We start from the raw sequence: 21,767 nt of genomic DNA on the forward strand, positions 1-21,767 counted from the left end.
AGCTATCGGAGGGGGCGGGGCTTAGGGTACTTTAGGGGGACGTGACGCCGTAATCGTCTCCTTTGTTGTGGTTAATGGGAGGAGACAAGGACGGAATCTTGAATGAAGTGTGGGTTCATTGAGAAGTGTTGTGTTTGTTTTGCCAGACGGCTGATACGAAGCTGGAGCTGCAGCGAGAAGCCCCGACCTGAACGCACACGAGCACCAGCACTCAGAGCACCGCACCTGCACCAGAGCACCCAGTTTGGAGACGTGTTTTCTGTGGTTATTATTTCGGGACTGCAACCCCTTTGTTTTGTAGCTGGTAATACCCATTGCTGGGTAGAACCAGCTTTATTATTTTGAGTCCAGTTTTTGCTGGCAATACCCATTGCTGGGTAGAGCCAGCTTTATTATTTGAAACCCGGTTTAAAGGGCATTAAAAGAAACCTGACCGGTAAACTTTGTGTTTGTCCTTTGTTGGAGCACCATCAAATCACCTATACACCGGAGCACTACAAACCACTTTGCCACAATCCCACACAAAGAGATCTGTGAGCAATTCGGAAAACTTTGGTTTTTGAACTGGCAGCTGAACTGCATCCCATGCAGACAACATCACTGGTATCTGCCTATGACATGCATCACTTGCCAGAGCCAGTTACAGAGTTAGGTGAAACTGCTTCACAATCCAAGGCAACACAAGGGAGACAGAACTGTGCTTATTGCAGAACAGAAGGGAAGAACATCAAAACACCTTGGCAGTGTAAAAAGCTGCGATTGTGCCTCTGTGTATAACTGTTTTCTAAATGGCACAACAAATAGGGTTTTTACCCTTTATGAAACACATACGTATATACTGATGTCTGTCTTTTATATATAGTTATTTTGTTACTTATGTTCTGAAAGGGACTTTTTTGGTAAAACTCTGAACAAACTCGTTTTTTTCTCCAATTAGGCTGGAATTTTGTATGGAACTTCCCAACATATTGAACTTTCATTTCAAATTGTCAGCAACCTTTTGTTATATAGGTTTTCATAGTGTATAACCCAACAAAGAGTTACTTTTTATAAATGTGTTTTTATTTTTTTCCACATTATCTCATCTCTAAGAGTCTCTGAAGCATTTTTTATTCCAGATAACTTTCATAATATGAAAGGAAACTTTGTTCTTTTGATTCTATATAATAATGCCTCTAGGACAGAAAAAATATGATTTTTAAATGGAGGGGGGACCAATTAATGTAATTGCTTGGAGTGTAAAGGGTTAAAAAATATTATATTCATAAATACACACAATAATAACCTTACCTCATTCCAAGATAGGGTCCTCTGGAAACCTCTGTATTCAGCATTAACGCTCTTAGCCATTGGTAATCCCTCATGTCTTCTGTAACCAAGATGTATTTTGTTTCCTACAAAAGGCAAAGTGTCTGTTTTAAAGCAACACACATTTTCAGCATTCAGCATCATTTTACAGATATTTACAGAAAGACTTGTATTATTATTCTGCTTATTCACTACCTGGTGTTTAATGAACTCCTGTGGCCTCAGTATAGTTCACAGTCTCAATCTAGGGTTATTTCCCGGCACAGATAAAACAGACAGTTTTGTTAACGTATGGAATGTCTTTGCTCGTTGCTATGAATGAGTGTGCTTCTTCCCAGTAAGGGATATTAGACTGGACCCTAACTTTTAACGTCTGCATTAAATAAAGAATGGTTCATTAAAGAGAGTCTATGTATGAAATAGTTTTATAAATCAAACTGTTTAGACTCCTTAACATTCTAGGCAAGTTTCATGAATAGCAGTTTTATTTCCAGAATCAGGGGTCCACCTTAATAGTGACTCTCTGAAGGAACAGACATGTGTAGAAGTAGACATCATTCTTGAGCTGTATTGAGATGACAGGGGTGCTTTAAAACTATTATTAACAAAGCAAATACATCAGATAACTCTAATATTGCATGCCCACACCAGGCTGCTCTTTCAGGCTGATTTAAAAGGTGGTTCGGGTCCCCCTGTCTGACATATAATGAAAATGGACCTGTAGGATAACTCCAGCCCTTCACTCTCAATATATAAGTCAAACACAAAGGCATCAACATTACAGTTTCAGATTCGTGATGTTTTCTCATGAATACCAGATCTAAAAATAGTCTTAAAATAACCTGTGAGTTTAAGCTTTGTAAATAGGACCCCTTTATTATGTCAATTCGGAAAAGCAAGTTTATTGGGCCAGATATTCAAAGATTTTGCAAATTTATGTAACTTCTAAGCAACTTGCATTGTGACTATCTTGCATATATTCATAAGTCTGAAATTCAAAAGAGTTGCAGGGAATTGCTAATATCGCAAGGCTGAGGTAATGAATACATTTAAATTAATCTAAACAGGAGATTAATCTCAACTCAGATTACACACAACTGATGCAGGTGTATTGGCGTACGAGGTAAGTAAAGGCTTAAAGTGTTCAAAACCATCACAATGGGCAACTTTAAACTTTAAACAATGTCTACATTTTTAGATAAACAGTTCACAAATAACGTTCGCTTTTCTGTAAGATTTATTTTAGTATTGAGTTGTTATTATTATTACATGATTGGAAATACCCACAATGCAACACTGTCCACCGCTGCTACACCGAAACCTGAAGGCTACCAGAACACAAATGCAATTATGTGCGAACCGCATTACTCGTGAACATTGAGGAAAACGTTTGTATTCATTAGCAACAAAAGCTAGTGCAGTGTATAACCACGAAAAACCAAACTAATAGCAACAGAACCCTGATAAGAGGGCTTTATTGTCTGGTAAGGCACTTCTTGTTATGTCGCCTTCACATGGGGCATTTAACAAGGTGGGGCTTACCACACTTTCTATTGCTTAAAAGGGTGTCCCAAACCTTTCCCATGTGGTGTCGGGAGCGCTCCGGGCACAGCTAACCATCAGTGCCACTTTACCAGTATCTGGGGTTAAACTTACCTGGGACGCCAACATCCTCTCTTGTACACCAGAGTTTGCCTCCATCTTTGATCCTGCTTCCACCTGTTTTCCAGCTTCGTCTAATGGGGGGAGGGCAGCTATCCTGCCCCCTTGCCCATGGTTACCCTACTGCAAACTAGATTATGAGCAGGGGTACCTCGAAGGGCTAGATCAAAGGCCAAAGAAGGTAACAAAAATACGTATATGTGGTATTTGTTTAAGCTTTAATAAATATTGTTCTCTATCGCATGAGTTTTTCTGACTGATTAGCAGCATCTATTTGTGTTTGTTTTTTTCATTTTTTCACTCTGAACAACTTCATTTAAACAAAGCTTTGTGAACTCTAAGCTCCCAATTGCGGTCAACGATTTTTCGAATGTCATTATTGCACGGATGAGAACAAACTTGTCACAAAGGTTTTATTATTTTTATTTTAAATGTTTTTTGTTGTTGCTGTTGTTCAGTCAGCATTCAAAATAACACATTTAAAAATGCCATCTTGATCAATTAGAAACATGGAGTTTCCATGCGGGTCAATTTACTCGTGAAATGGTGATGTGCGTGCACGTTTGGGAGAATTACTCGGGTAAATCAGGTTTGTGGCCGAAAAAAACGGCCAAAGATAGGGATAGGGTAAATCTCATTTACTGGTGTAAATGACGAAACGCCCAGTTTCGCATGGAAACCCACATTTCACGTGTAAATGTTAATGGACGTGTTTATTCTTAACTATAAATACTGCAAGGGAGCAGGTCAGTTGTTACTGTGGATTCCAAGACAGCAGAAAGCGGTGGCTGATGGGTGATTTTATGGTTTGCAGTGGTGTAGTTCACCTTAATGATAATGCGGGCGCTTCTTTTTTTTTTTTTTTTTTGCTGCGTCTGGTCTGTCATGTGTATCTCTTGTGGGTTTACAGTTCTGTATAAAATCACCATGAAATGCGTTATGCCCGTGTTATAGTATTAATGCAGCTGTTTGAGAATACCCTTGCTGCTTAAATGTCTAATTGAATTAATTCCTGTCCTTTTTTGTTCCCAGCTATGTCCAAAGATAACGCGTGTCTGCCCTCCACGTTAGTAAATATAGTTGGTGAATTGGATGTCATAAGCCATCTCGATCACCCAAAACAGCGCAACAACATCCAACAAGTTATTGATGCTCTCTCAGAAGTGACCAAATAAAATTGAGTCGCAAGATACGTTAGTTGAAACAGTGTCCACTACTAATGATATTTGAAAAACAATTTGGGCAAGAGCAGTAAAACACATTATTAACCAGCTAGGCATGAGGTATTTTGCTTTATTATAGCAGCTTAGATTCACTTGTGCACTAGTTCTCTGCGCATGGAAACCACATTTTCACAGAATTTCACTAGTAATCTACAAAAACAGCACGAGTACTTTACGCACAGTTCATTTACATATCAACCCCCACTTTTCCCATTCATTTGCATGACGTCGGGTGAAAAGCCTGGTTTACAAACTGAGCGAATGGAAACCAGAAACCGCATTTTACACGAGACGTGAAACATGCACACACTCAATCGCACTTGTCAAACATGTGCAAGCAATTTGTCCTCAACATTGTGATTTCTGGAAAGTATATTTTGACTTTTGCACTTGTAGCTGGACTTTGCATAATTATTCACAACTCTGCAGCCTCCAGACGAGGAAAAAACACTTGCAATAAAAAAAAAAAAATGAACAAGAGCTTTTTTTCTTCCTCCAATGCGGTTTTAAATTTCACTCGCAGGCATAACTTTTTCTCAAGGCTGAATTTAGTTGAAAAAGTCCCTGCACCTGCTTGTGCGAAACACATCTCATTTGAATATCTGACCCTCAGTTCTTAGTATCAAGTCAATCTTTACCTTATCCATGGGTATGTTGGTAAAACCTATTTCCTCATAAACCCAGAGAGACGAGATCATGGTTTGAGCTGTGTGGACATAAAATGAGGTTCTCACTCCAACATCACCTTCAAAGCCTTTGATAACAGCTCCATTCACACTGCAGGAACACAAACACATCGGTCTATATGTGTCTTATATAAACATAAACAGTGTGTACTAGGTCACGCTAAAAAGAACAAATTGAGTTATTCTGTTAATAAAATACATTTTCAAAAATTAGTCTGCATAATGATACAAATCCATGATTGATAAATGATAGACAAGCATGTTTTCGTTAAACAGTCAATTTCCCCCAATATTTATTATCCTGCATGAGTGACCACAGCCCCACATTATATATATAATCTATATATATATATATATAAGTATATATATCATACTATATATATCATATTATATATATGTGTGTCACGGAACGTTTTCGTATACATTCAGACCCCTGACCAATTCTCTCATATTACTGAATTACAAATGGTACATTGAAATTTCGTTCTGTTCGATATATTTTTTTAAAACACTGAAACTCAAAATCAATTATTGTAAGGTGACACTGGTTTTATGTTGGGAAATATTTTTAAGAAAAATAAAAAACTGAAATATCTTGCTTGCATAAGTATTCAACCCCCACACATTAATATTTGGTAGAGCCACCTTTCGCTGCAATAACAGCTTTAAGTCTTTTGGGGTAAGTATGTACCAGCTTTGCACACAGTGTCAGAGTGATTTTGGCCCATTCTTCTTGGCAGATTTGCTCCAGGTTGTTCAGGTTGGTTGGACGACGCTTGTGGACCGCAATTTTCAAATAGTGCCACAGATTCTCAATGGGATTGAGATCAGGACTTTGACTGGACCACTGTAGGACATTCACCTTTTTTGTTCTTGAGCCACTCCAATGTTGCTTTGGCCTTGCTGATCATTGTCCTGCTGAAAAGGTGAATTTCCTCCCAAGCTTCAGTTTTTTAGCAGACTGAAGCAGATTCTCTTGCAGTATTTTCCTCCATCCATTCTTCCTTCAATTGTAACAAGATGCCCAGTCCCTGCTGATGAGAAGCATCCCCACAGCATGATGCTGCCACCACCATACTTCACTGTAGGGATGGTGTGTCTTGAGGCATGGGCAGTGTTAGGTTTGCGCCACACATAGCGCTTTGAGTTTTGACCAAAAACTTCTATCTTGGTATCATCTGACCACAAAACCTTTTCCCACATCGCAGCTGGGTCACTCTCATGCTTTCTGGCAAACTCCAGACGTGCTTTCAGATGGTACTTTTTGAGTAACGGCTTCTTTCTTGCCACCCTCCCATACAGGCCAGTGCTATGCAGAGCTCTTGATATGGTTGACTGGTGCACCATTACTCCACTCCAAGCCACTGAACTCTGTAGCTCCTTCAAAGTGATTGTTGGCCTGTCCGTGGCATCTCTCACAAGTCTCCTTCTTGTTTGAGCGCTGAGTTTTGAGGGACGGCCTTTTCTTGGCAGTGACTGGATGGTGTGATGCAGCTTCCACTTCCTGATTATTGATCCAACTGTGCTCACTGAGCTATCCAAACACTTGGATATTATTTTGTACCCTTTCCCTAATCTATGCATTTGTATTACTTTATCTCTAACTTTTGTAGAATGCTCTTTGGTCTTCATTTTCCTTCAGATTCACAGCCTTGCCAATGATCATTCAACAGTGGGGTTTTTATCCAGAAAATGTGACAGCAACTTTAATGGTTCACAGATGGAGGCCGATGGTAAGGTAATTGTGTCCTCGTTAGGGAAATTTCTTTCATCGGTGCAAACTGGGAGTTTCCACAACACAGGGGTTGAATACTTATGCAAGCAAGATATTTCAGTTTTTTATTTTTCTTAAAAATATTTCCCAACATAAAACCAATGTCACATTACACTAATTGACTTTGAGTTTCAGTGTTTTTAAAAAAAAATATCGAACAGAACGAAATTTCAATGTACCATTTGTAATTCAGTAATATGAGAGAATTGGTCAGGGGTCTGAATACTTTTGCAAGGCACTGTATTTATATATATAAACCAGGCTGTGCTTGGCAATATGGAAGCTGCTCCTGTGCTCTTGATTGGCTGGGATATTAAGCTTGTTTAGGTACATATCAGAAACATACATCCTCGTCATGGGAATTGGTATCATGAAAATACAGATTACCATAATATACAGTACATCCACACAATGAAAATATTTTCCTGATCCAACATTTTTGTTTTTGGCAGGTGAAGATATATTGGATCATATTTTTAAAGCATTTACTCCAGTCTTTAACTACTATTTATCAAAATAGGTAAAACACCTATTGAGTTTACAAAACTAGAACCAGGCAACTAAGTTATATATAGCAAGTGAAAAATCAACATGATTTTTTCTCCTTTCAGAAAATTGGAGTTAATTAAAAAATTAAGTCAAGTCTTTGAAAATACAGCCTGTATGTCTTTCAAAAAAGCTTGTACAAGACGTTTTTCATGAAACAGACAATAATCGTATGCAAACGTTTAATAAAGGATGGGCAGGAATATATTTTACTATTTACAAAATAGTATTTACTATTTTAAATTGAATTTTCAAATACTTTTTTAGAATGAAAAACATTCTGTATCATTAACATGATTTGTTCTCCTTTAAAAACATATAGGAGTTAATTAAAGACTGGTGTAAACACTTTGGAAATAACACCTATTATATTTTGAACAGGATTACTTTAGAGAATTTGAAATTTAAGGCACTGTTTAAAGTAAGCTTCAAGCTTCTAAGACCTGTTAGCTTTAGAAGGCATCTACTAATGGGATAATGAAAACATGGAAGCTGACAAGTTCAGAGGGTCCATAAGGCTTATAATCAGGTGTTTGATGGTTCTGTGAGATAATATAGTCTTGGTTGAGCTTTTAGAGCACATCTTACCGGAATATATAATCATGCGAGTCGATTTCAGCACCCTTCCGAGAGCCGTTCAAAATCCCTCCATTCCCAACAGCAGCACAGCGGATACAACTGTCATTCCTCTTGGAGCTGAGCAGGACTTTATGTTCCTTTAGCCCAGGTATCAATTCCACAGCCTGTTTGACTTCTAATGAAAAATGAACAGGACACAGAAAATGAATACTCGAGCCTAGTGATATAATTTCAGACCAAAGGAGGTCACCCTAGAACAATAATGCTGGTCCTGTGGTGGCCACACACAAGTGAAGTGAAACACAGAAACAAATTTGTCCTCAATATTGTGATTTGCATAATTTTGAATCTTACACTGTACTTTCCAACTAACAGTTTTTCTGAGAAGAACAACACATTGAACTTTTTGTGACCTGCTAAAATAAGAAGATTGTGCTTAGAGATTACCATTTAACAGACTTTCCGCAGACTGAAAGCCACGGTGTTGCTTGGAACTGCAGTATCACAAGCTGACCGTAGTGGTCTGGTGATGTTCTTCTGAAGAATTACCACAAAGTGTCGTTTTGCTAAATGACCAAGTGCAGGGTCCGGTCAGTATGTTTAACTAAGAGGTCAACCTGCTAAAATTATTATTCTTGTTAAAATGTTGAACAAAAGCACAATATTCATATAAACCAAGCTAAAACATTATATGAATTTTTTACTTAAATACAATATATGTATTTTTTTAGCATGATGTCAGTAATGCAATACAGGTATATCAGCTTTCAACACATTGTAAACATATAGCATGATAGGATGCAGTGATATCAATGAGGACGAGTTGGCAGCTTCAAGACAGATAAATATTTGAGTCAAACTCCACTAAATTGTTCTCATAATCTCCAATCTCAAACTGAGTTTGTGATTTGAGGAACCCAACTGTTACAGTCTGAATCCCGAATAGAAAACTCTGCCTGAAAACTCTCACTTACTCGACATCACTTGACCACTCTGAATTAATTACTCCTTAAAAAAATAGGGTAAGCATAAGTTTTCGTCCTGAAAAATAGATGTTTTATATAAGTAGAATATGCTAACACTGTTAATTTTAGATGGGTGGATAAGATTATGTTGGATGCCTGAATAACACAGAACTGTCAGAAAAGATTTTTATACAATTGAGTTCTTCAGGATAGGATTGTAGTTTTAAACTTACCGTTTTTTAATCGAAGGCCTACAACTCTTAATATAATAAAAATCTCTCTGAAAGAGGCTACTTTTCTTTTTCCAAAAGCTGAAAAATAGGATGGCATTCTTGAACGATAGAACTATGTTGTAACCAAAAAAAAAAATACATTGAGAATGTGTTCTGAACAAAAGGGGTATGTATTCTTATTAGAAAACGATTGGGTGTGAACAGCCAACCAACTGTGAATTACATTTTAAAATCAATCCACGCATACATACCGGCTTGTTCCCTTAACATTCTAATCTACAACTAATCTGTTAACATAAAAAACTGCTTAAACATACTTTCTCATGCTGGTTTAGAGACAAGCGAAATCATGTCTGTGACAGGACACGGCAATGAAGGCTCAATTCGCAGCTACTGGACAGCAAATCAACAAGGAAGACACGACTGGTCCACAATTCTGCCATCGGCTGGATCCAAACAACACCCTCCCTCAAAACCAGACAGTTAAACTGCCAACCGTGTTTCAGTTCTTTCCTCACTAGCCAATCCTCTCCCTCCCTGACTCAGACTCAATACTACACGGAGTATTCAATAATTATACATATCCAGGTAAATTATAATAAGAAAGAGTAAAATAAATAAATATGTTAACAATAATAATAATAATAATAATAATAAATAATAATAATAATAATAATAATAATAATAATAATAATAATAATAACACTTTCTCTGTGTTTGTCGTTTTTTCTATTCTAATTATGTGGGGGACTATTTTCATCAGCGGAATGTTACCTGGCGAAATATCAGACGTTCAAGGTAAATATAGGTTTTAAAGTTTGTTTGTTTTTAAAGAGAAAATAAATAAATCGTTTTCTAATAGCAATAGAGCCCTCTCGTGCGGGCTGTACCATATGGTAGATGACTTTGACTTTCGTTAGCACCCTCGTCTACAACGCGGGGCGCATAACTCCAGTCGCGGTCATCAACCACACTGTAGAGCCCGCGTCGATGGGCTCTATCGCTTAAACAGGGCTGTGCGCGAAAGTTCGAAGGGTTATTCACTAGCCAGGGATTCGAGGTCTGTTTTAAACTTTTAAAGGGTCAGTCAGACCCCATTGACTGTGTTTTTTCTTTGGTTTTTTTCCTGTTAACAGAAACTGTTTCACAATATATGAATAGTATAAATCACACATTAAATGTCACTCACATGCAAATCTTTTGATTTGTATAATGCATATTACGCTGTTGTATTAAAGTCCGCTACCAAATCATTATATGTAGCCACTCCATATGGTGCCGCTGCCGTGTATAAAGAAGGGTATCGTATCCAAAGCAAGGGGGTATCTATAGCGGTTGTAGTGCTTCAGTAAAATATGTACTGAATACCTAGTGTACGACAGAGGGTAAGGGAAGTGGTATGGTAGAATATGTTTGAAACATACAAAATATATGATAACACTAATCATTTTAACTTCAAAAACTGAGCACCGTCCATCCCTTCCTCCACCAGCTCATTAACCAGAGGCAAAGTTCTTCATTCTCCATCTCGACAGCAATGCTGTATAGCGTAAGCTGTATGGAAATAAATATCTCGAAACCCCTCTGCTGTTTGGGATTTTTTTATTAAATACCCAGACGACCAAAAAAAAAGTTGAATGCAAACTGTGCAAGCGACTCGTATCATGGAGATATAACCAATCTCTGGAGTCACTTGACAAGCGTAAGTTCATATTATAACTATTAGTATTAATATTTTAGTAGTAGTAAAATGTGACTGATAGCCTGCCTAGAACGGTGACTGTTTAAATAAAGCTTTACTTTGCCTAAGTCTGCTGCAGTTGCGCAATGCAAGCTTACTGTACATATCGCAAACATCTTCAATTACGTGTAAATAAACAATGTGTATTTTTTTATTTAAATTATATTCATCTATATAACATATTTTTAAACTACATGTGAATGTTTTATTCCATTTGTATGGATTACCTGTAAAACAGTAGGATTTTCAATCAAATATAAACAAGCAGCTGTGGTGACGTCACCAGTAAATTAAGCAAATGAGTACCAATGAAGGTTCGAACCTTCCTTCGGTAATGTGTGCCGAACCTTTGCAGGTCAAAATTTACCCTTCGTTGCAGCCCTAATATTTAATAAATAAATACATTCTCCAAAAGACGCTGTTGTCCTGTTATAAGTGTCATGACTTTTTGTTTTCTTAAAAGGTTTATTGAGTTGCACAAATTATATAATTCATAGAACACTCCAGGATAAACAACAACCCTGTGTCTATCCTTATTAGGCACTAAGGTGACAATATGCTAGGGGAGTTACAAAGACTCAGTGACATAGTTCACTGTTTGCAAGCGATACAACATGTGTATGTAGTGCATGTCACAAATGTACTAGACCATGTGTGCAAATCAAGGTAGTATGGCTACAGACTATCACTAGGAAGGCCCTGGGTGTGGCAGAATAATTTCCAAGCTCATTCCTCACCTGTGTAATTAGTCCCCATCCATCCATACGGAGGGTTGAAATGTTCCAGCCTCTTCCACTCCTCATCATTAAAGTGTTCTTTGTGCATGAAGATGCTGATGTCAGGGATGAAGATCTGTTTAAACCAATTAATTTCAGCAGATCTGGATCTTATAGACTTTGGGCAGGTCTGTAACAGAGACATTGAGAAACTGTAGTGGGCTAGGGATGTGAGATAAGGTTGGAAAGAAGAAGTTCCCAAAATTATAAGATAATTCTATCCAGTAAATGTACGCATTTGCAAAACTCCACAGAATAGAATTAGCAAGCTCTTTTACACCAAAATAAAGTTTGCAACAATTTGTTATTATACATCTGGAAAAGCAATTGAATCATCAGTTTCACAGTAATAGGAATAAAAAAAATTTTACAACTTGAATTTAAAACAAAATACTGTATGTCTAGTAACTGAAAATCGATTCAATTTGCAGAGAAGGGTTCTAGCTACTATAATTATAATAAGAGAAGTACCTCTGTATTAAAGTACTTTCCAAGTACTTTAATACAGAGGTACTTCTCTTTGCTATGATCTTAAGCACCGTAAGCTACACAGAGTTCTGCTTGGTGTTGACATTTCAGTGGTTTTATCAGCTACAGTGTGGAGATGTGTTTATACTTGTCATTTATATTTATACAGAATGTACAGTAAAAACATATTCCCCTGTTTTGAGAATTCAGAGAGGTATGTTGCGAAATTTCTATTCATGTCCTTTTGACAGTCATGGGAAAGCACTGATGTCACTCTGTGCCCTGGTTGTTGTTTTTGTTTTGTTTTGATCTTATATGAGTTTCATTGGGTCTGCTTTATTTGTTCTAAAGTTATGCAATAAGTATAATTAACACTAGACTTGTAACAGGATTATAGGGGATTAGGATGTATATTTCCATCTCAGTAAGATTCTTGAATTTGATGCTTTTTGACTTGTGGAACAATATTAAATCGTACCAAACTTGTTAGGTCACTGTCTGAGTGAAAAGTGTACAGCCATTCCTGCATTCAGCCCTGTCACTCCTCCCAGTGATGTCATAAGAATATCTATAGTGTTGCTTTCCCAGTACGATTACAAGTGATGGATTCTCTGCACACCCCTCATTTTAAGTATTCATTTTAAGGGAGCCCCTATTTTAATATATAAAACATCAGTACCGATAGACACTGAGACACTGTTGAGTTGGTGAGTTTTATAAACAGCTGGTATATAACAGAGCATGCATGTTAACCACATTGATTAAGATGTATAGACAACAATTGATTGCCTTTAGAGATTTACAGTAAAGGGATTTTGAAATGACTGTTTGTTTGACAGTGCTGAACAAGCATTACCAGCACTCAAACCTTCATGACCAGTTAATAAAAGCCACCCGCTCCAACAAGGTACAGGAGTGCTGACTTTTTTCTTGCAGTTATCTTCTTACAGTTATATGTTTTTCTTATGCATTTCCCTTACACCCATCACCCTTACAGAACATCACTGTATTTTATAAAGAAATAAGAATTTATAAGAAACATCAACCCAACACTCTTAGCTTTCCTTACTGTGTTTTTTGCAGAAGGGTCCCGGTGGTAGTCCTCCTCTATATCCCACTTGGGGTAGCGTATAAAATCCTCGATCTTCAAGGGCTTCTTTGTAGTGGGTTTGGGCACATTCACAGCCATGGCTTGCTTTTCCACAGTGGGTTCGAGAGGTGGCTCCTGGCTCATCACTGTAGATCTTAGAGAAGAGGCTGCTTTTTCTCTTAAAGTTGTTTTGTCTTGGTTTTTTAGAACGGCAGCCACCATGACATACCTAATTGTTGGATTAGGATTAATACATTTAATGGTGGAATGGAGAAATTAAAATGAATATTTTACAATATTTCCATAAACAACATATGCATGCACTATAAAACGTAATGATGAGATGAGATTAACTTTTTTAGGTAGTTATGAATTGTTGTGTTGCGAGAGAGAGACAGAGAAAACCACTGTATCGAAGGAGAATCAGGATCCAACAGGATAGTCATCATCAACCACTACACATGCTTAATGAAGGAAAGTAATTGATAAAATGATAACTCATTATTTTAATAATTAGCTAAGGCATTTTGGCTTGCACCTTCTTCAGGTAGCATGGTGGAAACAGCTAGATACATGGATGTTGTTCTTTAAGTTTGCAAGTTGCACAGTAAATACTGTAAATACAACCATTGGTCTAGTCAAGCTGGTACTTTTTTCTATAGGCAGAACCTTGTTAAAAATTAACTTAAGAATATTTAATGATTTGTTATGAAAATGTTTATATGACGCTGTAACAGGGCAAGACTTGTGCTGGCTATCTGACGTCATGATCCTGTGGGGGAGGGGTCGTAAGCCCTACAAGATCCACCTGTCGAACATGGCGATGACTCAGAGAGGTTGGATGAGGGTGTGTTCTCTCCCTCTATCTGAGTGGTCAGGAGGCGGGCCTTGGGGGATACCTGACCTATATAAACTATGCTTTGTTATTCCTCAGCCCTGCCCATCTAGGAAGAATCACTGTGACAGCCCTGGTCGTGAGGGACTGGAGAAACAAACAAGGCTGAGGAAGACTGCCGAACAAAAGAAAATAAACCACGAAAAATAATTATAATTACTTACCCAAATCGGGATGTGTGTAGATAGCGGAGAAACCCTGGATAACCCCATAGAGTATAGCAGAGGAATAGCAAACCGCAGACTGAAGACCCAAGCCGTATGGGTAGCGATGGTGGGGGAACTTTGCAAGTGCAGCAACTTTTATTTGTAGTTTTGTTATTGTGTTTTATTTTCATTTTTTTCTTTTGTCCTTTTGTTTTATTATTTTGAGCACCTGCATGTGCACCACGAGTGAACGGTCAACCTTTTACCATTGCTGGTATTGGGTTATGCTTTGACCACAGTGCCACACTGCCACCTTGTGGCATAAATAAATAAATGCACCAAACGGCGTTTCAACTAAACAATTCTGTCTTGCGTGTAGTGAATTCCCACACCGTCTCACAGGCGCCCAAAAAAAGTCTAATTTCAGTGCCTGGGCATCAATGAAGTGATCTATTTTTCATAGGGAAATCAAATCAGTCTTTCTATTAAACAGGCACTAGGAACAAAAAAATCAGTGTCCGATTCCCTACATATCAGTTTTGATGGTACACTTTGTAATGTTGTAATTAATTCCAGTTTGGGTTTTACATGCAGCTTACTGGACTCAGTAGAGCACATTCCAGTTCCAAGTCTTGCAATACACATTTAGAGAGCCAAGAGTGAAATGTTTGATCTGTTCCTGGATGTAACAATACAATGCATTTAACTTTACAGTGCATTTGTGTCTTCTCTATACACAACAATCATAGCAACACTGTATTTGGTGACAATGGAACCTGTAAGTAGGAAATCTACACACCTTATTTTAAAAACAAAAAGAGAAAAAAAGAAAGAAAATACATTCCCTGTAATTGATATACTTGTTGAACCTAGTTCAGTGGGACCTCGCTGGAAGAAATGGATTAAAAGATTTCAGAACTTTCTAGCTGCGCTTGATATAAAAGATGCCATGTTGTTACACTATGCGGGGACTAAAGTATACAGTATTATTGACATGTTACCTGAAACGGGGAGCGGGTGCTCACAACGCTGCTGGAAACAAGCTGTGTGAATAATTCTCACCAAAAAAAAAAAGATTGAGTATGAGATTTCTCGTCGGGCAAGACAAAACGAAAATTTAACTTTAGATGCATATTACACGAGACTCAGACAGTTAGCAGCTACGTGTGACTTTGTGGATATAGACAAAGAGATTAAATTCCAAATAATTCTGAGCTGAACTTCATCGCGTTTGAGACGGAGAGTACTAGATGATTCAAGTGAAAGGAATTGAAATGACACAACAGCAGCCTCAGATAGAAAGGTCGGTAGATGCATTATACCTTAGTAAGAGAAAACACACATTAATAGATCATTCAATAATAAATGCAACAACTGTGGAGGTAGCTATCCTCATAAAAGAGGGTAAGCCTTTTGTCCTGCTAAAACTTGGAGAGCATGTGGGAAAATGAACCACTTTGAAAAGTGCTGCAGGTCCAAACAACTGAGAACAAAAACAGATGACTCAGGAAGACTGCCCACACACAAGCAAAGAACAAAGTACAATGTGCATAACGTCCATGTGGGAATGACAGTACAAGTGGTAAAGACCCCAGCTCATCTAGCTCAGAAGAGGAATATGACTATGTGGCAGAGCAGGGCTCTGCCCTTGGAAACACTGGCAGGGATGGAGTTAAATTCTCCTCCCTGTCCAGGTTGATTGCCCCAGCTGGGAGCAATCAACTAATGTAATTAATCAATTATCATTTAGCCACCTGGCATAAAAGGAGGCCTCAGCCTCCCAGTAGAGAAGAGGGAGCTGAGGAAGCAGGTTGTTTGTATGTTTGTATGTTTGTATGTTTGTATGTTTGTATGTTTGTATGTTTGTATGTTTGTATCCAGTGAAGGCATTGCCCAGCCTGGAAATTGTTATTTTTGTTATTTTTGCTTTTTTTGTCTTGCTTTATTTCTGTTTAAATCCCTTTATTTTGGCCCTTGTGCCCTTTCATTTTTGTGTTTATTTATAATAAAATAGTTATTTTTCTGAACTACAGACGGTCTCTGGGCCTCTATCCACTCACCAGCCTACCACATTTGGTGTCAGAGTGGGATAGTGCCACCTAGAGGCTCAGCAGTATTTTTTTTTTTTTTTTTTAATTTTTGGGAGAATTATTATTATTTTTGGGGGATTATGGGAAAGAAGAGCAGACAGCGACAAAGGCAGGACAAGCAGCAGCTGAAGAAATGTAAGCTGCTGCAGCCACCGCTGGCGGACCCGGTCAGCCTCTTCCCCTGTTGTTCCTGGTGCGGGAAGGAGGACCATCGTTGGAGGTCCTGCCCAGATGTGTCACCGGCAAACTGGTGTGGCCGGTGTGAGGAGGACGGCCACAACACGGCCCCTACAACCAGGCCCAGGAAGAGATGCAGTGTTCACCCCGGGCATCAGGAGCCACCCCACTTCCTCCAGCACCACCACCTTCACAACCGTCCCAGGAGATTTGGGACTGGTTGATGCACCCTGAGGCAGACCTCGTCCATGATCTCCCCATAGTTATCAACACGTTGTGGCGTCAAGATGGGGAGAGGTGGGAACAGTGGGAGGAACAACACCACTCAGCGTCCTTCCCAGAGGCTGCCCTCATGGTGGTTAATTACCTGGCGGTAGACATGGGAGATGCCCCTGTCACTCCAATAAAGAGGGGTGAGCCTCCTTCCCAAGAGCCAGAGAGGGGTGAGCCACCTTCCCGGGAGCCAGAGAGGGGTGAGCTGCCTTCCCGGGAGCCAGAGAGGGGCGAGGAGCCGCCGCCGCCCCCAGAGCCCAGAGAGGAGTAGCTATGGCCCAAGGATGCCTGCCTTGCACCGCACAGGGATGACACATTCGCATCGCCTGGGGTTGCCTGCTGCTTCGCATCGCCTGGGGTTGCCTGCTGCTCCGCATTGCGTGGGACTGCTGTTGTCTCCTTTTTGTTTTCTAGGGTTGCTGAGGGTCTGCCGCCGTCGCCGCCTCCGCCACTAGAGGGAGCCAGGCCGCCGTCGCCGCCTCCGCCACTAGAGGGAGTCGGGCCGCCGTCGCCGTACTACCTTGGAGATCTGGGGCCCCCTCAACCAAAGAAGGCTTGGGGGCTCTGACATCAACCCCGCCCACCACCACGCACCATAACAGCCTACCCAAGGGACATAATTGGACTCTTGGGGGGAGGGTGGGGGGAATGGGGGGAGTTTGGCCGATTGCGGCCTACGTACTTTGTACGTGGGGGAGGTGTGTGGCAGAGCAGGGCTCTGCCCTTGGAAATACTGGCAGGGATGGAGTTAAATTCTCCTCCCTGTCCAGGTTGATTGCCCCAGCTGGGAGCAATCAACTAATGTAATTAATCAATTATCATTTAGCCACCTGGCATAAAAGGAGGCCTCAGCCTCCCAGTAGAGAAGAGGGAGCTGAGGAAGCAGGTTGGTGGTTTGTTTGTATGTTTGAAAGTTTGAATCCAGTGAAGGCATTGCCCAGCCTGGAAATTGTTATTTTTGCTTTTTTGTCTTACTTTATTTCTGTTTAAATCCCTTTATTTTGGCCCTTGTGCCCTTTCATTTTTGTGTTTTTATAATAAAATAGTTATTTTTCTGAACTACAGACTGTCTCTGTCTCTGGGCCTCTATCCACTCGCCAGCCTGCCACAGACTACCACAACAGCAGCTTGAAGGCTGTATTTAAGAGACTCCAGGTGAGGAATCTCATCCTCAACAAGGCACGATGTGAGCACAATATATCGATGTATGAGTTCTATGGATACGTTTTCTCAGAAGGCATTTCTATTGACCCAAAAGAAGTTGATGCGATTGTGGCAGGGCAGAAGCCCTGCTGTAAATAGTGTGTGTGTGTGGCATGTAAGGTTGGCAAGGATGGGGTTAAATCTGTCCCTGCCAGCAATCGTAAGTGTGGCCACATGTATAGAAAGATCCAGAAACCCACTGTTTGTTGGAGGAGTTTGGGGGTGAGCGTTTGTGCTGTGATTTTTGTATTGTTTGTAAATGTGGTAGCGAAGGCTAATGCCCAGCCTACACAGTTATTGTTTTGTTTAAACCTTTTATTTTGTCCCTTGTGCTGTGTTTATTTTGTTCCTGTGTTTTCTGTTATTTTGATAAATAAGTATTGCAAAATTAAAACTGCCACTTTCTGTCCCTGGGTCTAATTCCTGCCGGTAGCCAGTCAGGGCTGTGATGCTACCCTGTCACGTGGTGTTGGAAGTGAGATAGTGCCTCTTGTGACCCAGAGCAGGACTGCAGTTGAAAAAATAAATAAATAACACAAACAAAATGGATAATTGGATCTGCTGGAACCCAGTGGGATGGCAGACTGGACGACCCCCTTGTGGCCTCAAGGATCAAGGTTGGTGCCATGTGTGCTGGGAGTTCAGGCACAAGGTGGTATGCTGCCCCTCCAAGAGGAAGAGGAGGAGCAACCTGCCCAAAGGCTAGAGAAGAGCAAACTGCCTTCCCCAAAACGAAAGAAGTGGAGGAGAGGCTGTTCCTGGAGGTGAGGAAAGAAGCTGGTGACATCTCTAGTGCCAGAAAGGTAGGTGCTGCCTGCCCCAGAGCCAAAGGGGGAGGAGCATCTGCCATCTCCAGAGCCAGAAGTGGAGCGGCTTCTCCGAGCTCCAAAGTCAGCAGGCCAGCATCACCAGCCATTACACCTGTTTCTGAAGGGCAAAAGCCAGACATATGCCCACTGCTGGAGTGCCAAGCATCATAGCTGACAGCGTTGCCACTGTCCGAGTACCGCACGACGCTGCCAGGATCGCCACTGCTGGAGTGCCCAATGTCGCTACCTGCGTTTGCCACCGCCGGAGTGTCCAGTGTCGTTACCTGCGTTAGCTACTGCCAGAGTGCTCAGCATTGCCACTACAGGAGTTTCCAGTGTTCAACAAAGTTCACGATCCAAACGGAAATGTTTATTTATAATCTCGGTCTCGCGACCGCAAAGATTAACACTGTGTAACATTTTCTTTTTTTTTTTTTGTTCCTGGGTAGTAAGTGTTATTTCCTAATTGCTTATGCCTCAAAAGTATAGTAAATGGCTATTATTCCCCACAAAGTTTGCATTTGTGACCAGGTCAGTGATATTTCAAAATATCACTATTTCCAATGGGCAAATGTGTGTCTTTCGTTCACATAAAGTCAGAAAAAAACAACATATGAATCAAAATTAACATGTATTTATACTAAAGTAATACAAAAATGACTACAAAAGATTTAGAAGTGAGTAGTTTTTCTAGATTTACCATTATGCTGTATTTACAGTACTACTCACTTGTAAATCTTCTGTAGTCATTTTTGTATTACTTTAGTATAAATACATGTTAATTTGGATTCATATGTGTTTTTCACATGTCCTGAATTTTTGGCAGACGTGATAGGTGCATCGGAATCAGGTCTTTTAAACTGCCTGTTTGAAAAACCTGATTCGATGCACCAATCACGTCTGCCTCGGGTTTCAGTAGTACTGTCGGTGGATTCCGATTTTCTTTATTCAAAAGCTATCAAAGCCAGTATTTAGGAATCTCTTTGGAAACGCTCGTATTCTCTTTCTATTAGGCATCAATATAAATAATGCAAAATAGTCTGCACTGTAAATGTTTATTATGTTACCATTTGCTTTCCACCTCAGCATTCGGTGAGCCATTTAAAATGTTTACCATATCAAAAAACATTAACCTCAACATTGTGTATTTTTTTATCAAAACCAACATAAACGTTACCCAAAGGGACTATGTAGTGTGCATCAATTTCAAACACCGAAAACATTCAACTGCTGTTGCTGTTACTAAAAATGCAGCCGCGGTAATAAATAAAACTAAAACCGTCGGAGTATGAGTATTGTGATTATATTAATGTTTACCTGAGTATTTATACTTCTAAAATATGCAAAAACATTGCGCTTCACTGGTACGACAAGTTGAAAACAGTATAGATCATGAGCAGTACAGACCGCTCTAGTCACAATCGCCAGACGTCTGCTTCACAAACAGGTGCAGATTAACTCACGAGCCCGCGGGGCCCCAACAAAACTCACTGTAACTAGGGGATCAGAATATAGCAGTAAATAAATAAATATAGCAAACAATGTGACAATAAATAAATATTAGGCCTATACAAGATGCAATGCGTGATGCTACAGCTGTCACTAAATTAAAAATGACGTTTTTTTTGTTGTTTTTTTTATAAACTTGTGTATAGTTTATAGTAGGCTAGTTTTGAATGTAATCTATATGAAGTACACGAGTTTGTATAGATTACTAAACACATATTTTAGTAATACCCCTGTAGTATGTTAGGCTTGTTGCATATGTGATGTTTTTTGTTTGTTTTTTCTCCTTACGCCACCAAGGCGTAATTACATACTTAAGGTTTCACTTAGCAGTAATGATATTAAAATAACAACATCGCGGGGAGAGGAATGGAGCGGAAATGCAAGTGGGACGTATAGTCATCGATATTTCATACTGCTGTTTTGAGGCTTGACTGGGAGCCCTATTGTATTCATATCATTAGGTTCGTTTTATGTCAGTGTTGTTGCTTTAAAACGACTCTGAAGTATTGTTTACACTGCTTGCTCCTTTGAAATGAAATGCTGATTTGATAATTTCAAGTTTAAACGCAGTGTGTGGGCGACCAGAGCAGCAGCAGTTTAAATTTAATTTCAGGAAGCATTTGCTTTTTTGGATTATGGACCCATCAGTACTTGGTTGTCGTTTATCTAATATACCATTGTATAGGACAATGTAAGCCAACTCAGTATATCATAGGTATGCAATAATATATAATAAAATAGATAGTCTAAATACAACCACAATACGTTTTTCTTACGGTTGTGGTTTTATGCAATATAGATAAATTGGTAAACTTTTTACTGTTTCCAATCCATCATTATTAATTAATTAATTAATTAATAAATTAAATAAAAAAAAAACAAAAAAAAAAATAACAAAAAAAAACCAAAAATAAAAAAAAACAAAAAAAACAAAAAAAAAAAAAAAACAAAACCACACAAAAACAAAAAAAAAAAAAAAAAAAAAAAAAAAAAAAAAAAAAAAAAAAAAAAAAAACAAAAAAACAAACCACCAAAACAACACCAAAAAAAAAAAAACAAAAAAACAAAAAAAAAAATAACAAACAAAAAAAAAAAAAAGAATAACAAAACAAACAAACAACAACAACAAAAAACAAAAAAAAATAGATAAATGCTAATTAGCGCGCAAGTATAACGTAAGGGCCTTGCCCTTGTCACACACCACTGCCTTGTGGGATGCTTGTGGTTTTATGCAATATAGATAAATCTGGTAAACTTTTTACTGTTTCCAATCCATCATTAATTAATTAATTAATTAATTAATTAATTAATTAAATGATCAGACTGCAAGTATAGGGTGCGGGACTCTGACCCTTGTGGGCACCACCAAAAATTATGCAAACCCTGCGCCTATGACTGTAAACAGGGTCAAGAATGCCCTGTTCACATTTATTTTACACTTGTGTGTTATTATTTTTATAATTGTATTTATTGATTTGATCAGAGCATGCTTTATGTTGTCTGACACTTTATAATTGATGTGTATCACGTTATATTGGCTTCTCCACCTGCTTACATATATTTGCCCTGTTGCGCACGTAGTAATTGAATTATTGACCATTGTACACACCTGAA

At 39.0% G+C, this 21,767-nt stretch overlaps 1 protein-coding gene across 2 annotated transcripts in view; it reads right to left on the bottom strand.

Moving 5' to 3' along the window:
* The window catches only part of LOC121295435 (alpha-N-acetylgalactosaminide alpha-2,6-sialyltransferase 1-like), a 28,964-nt gene that overhangs the window by 5,186 nt on the left and 2,011 nt on the right, over positions 1-21,767 (bottom strand). For both annotated transcript variants that reach the window (XM_041220041.1, XM_041220040.1), the window contains exons 2-6: positions 13,031-13,280; positions 11,455-11,623; positions 7,788-7,953; positions 4,832-4,970; positions 1,291-1,394 (exon numbers count right to left, since the gene is read on the bottom strand). In XM_041220041.1, the coding sequence (XP_041075975.1) occupies positions 1,291-1,394; positions 4,832-4,970; positions 7,788-7,953; positions 11,455-11,623; positions 13,031-13,280 (828 nt within the window). The remainder of the gene's footprint in view (positions 1-1,290; positions 1,395-4,831; positions 4,971-7,787; positions 7,954-11,454; positions 11,624-13,030; positions 13,281-21,767) is intronic.

This window comes from Polyodon spathula, chromosome 20, assembly GCF_017654505.1.
Source record: "Polyodon spathula isolate WHYD16114869_AA chromosome 20, ASM1765450v1, whole genome shotgun sequence".
NCBI lineage: Eukaryota > Metazoa > Chordata > Actinopteri > Acipenseriformes > Polyodontidae > Polyodon > Polyodon spathula.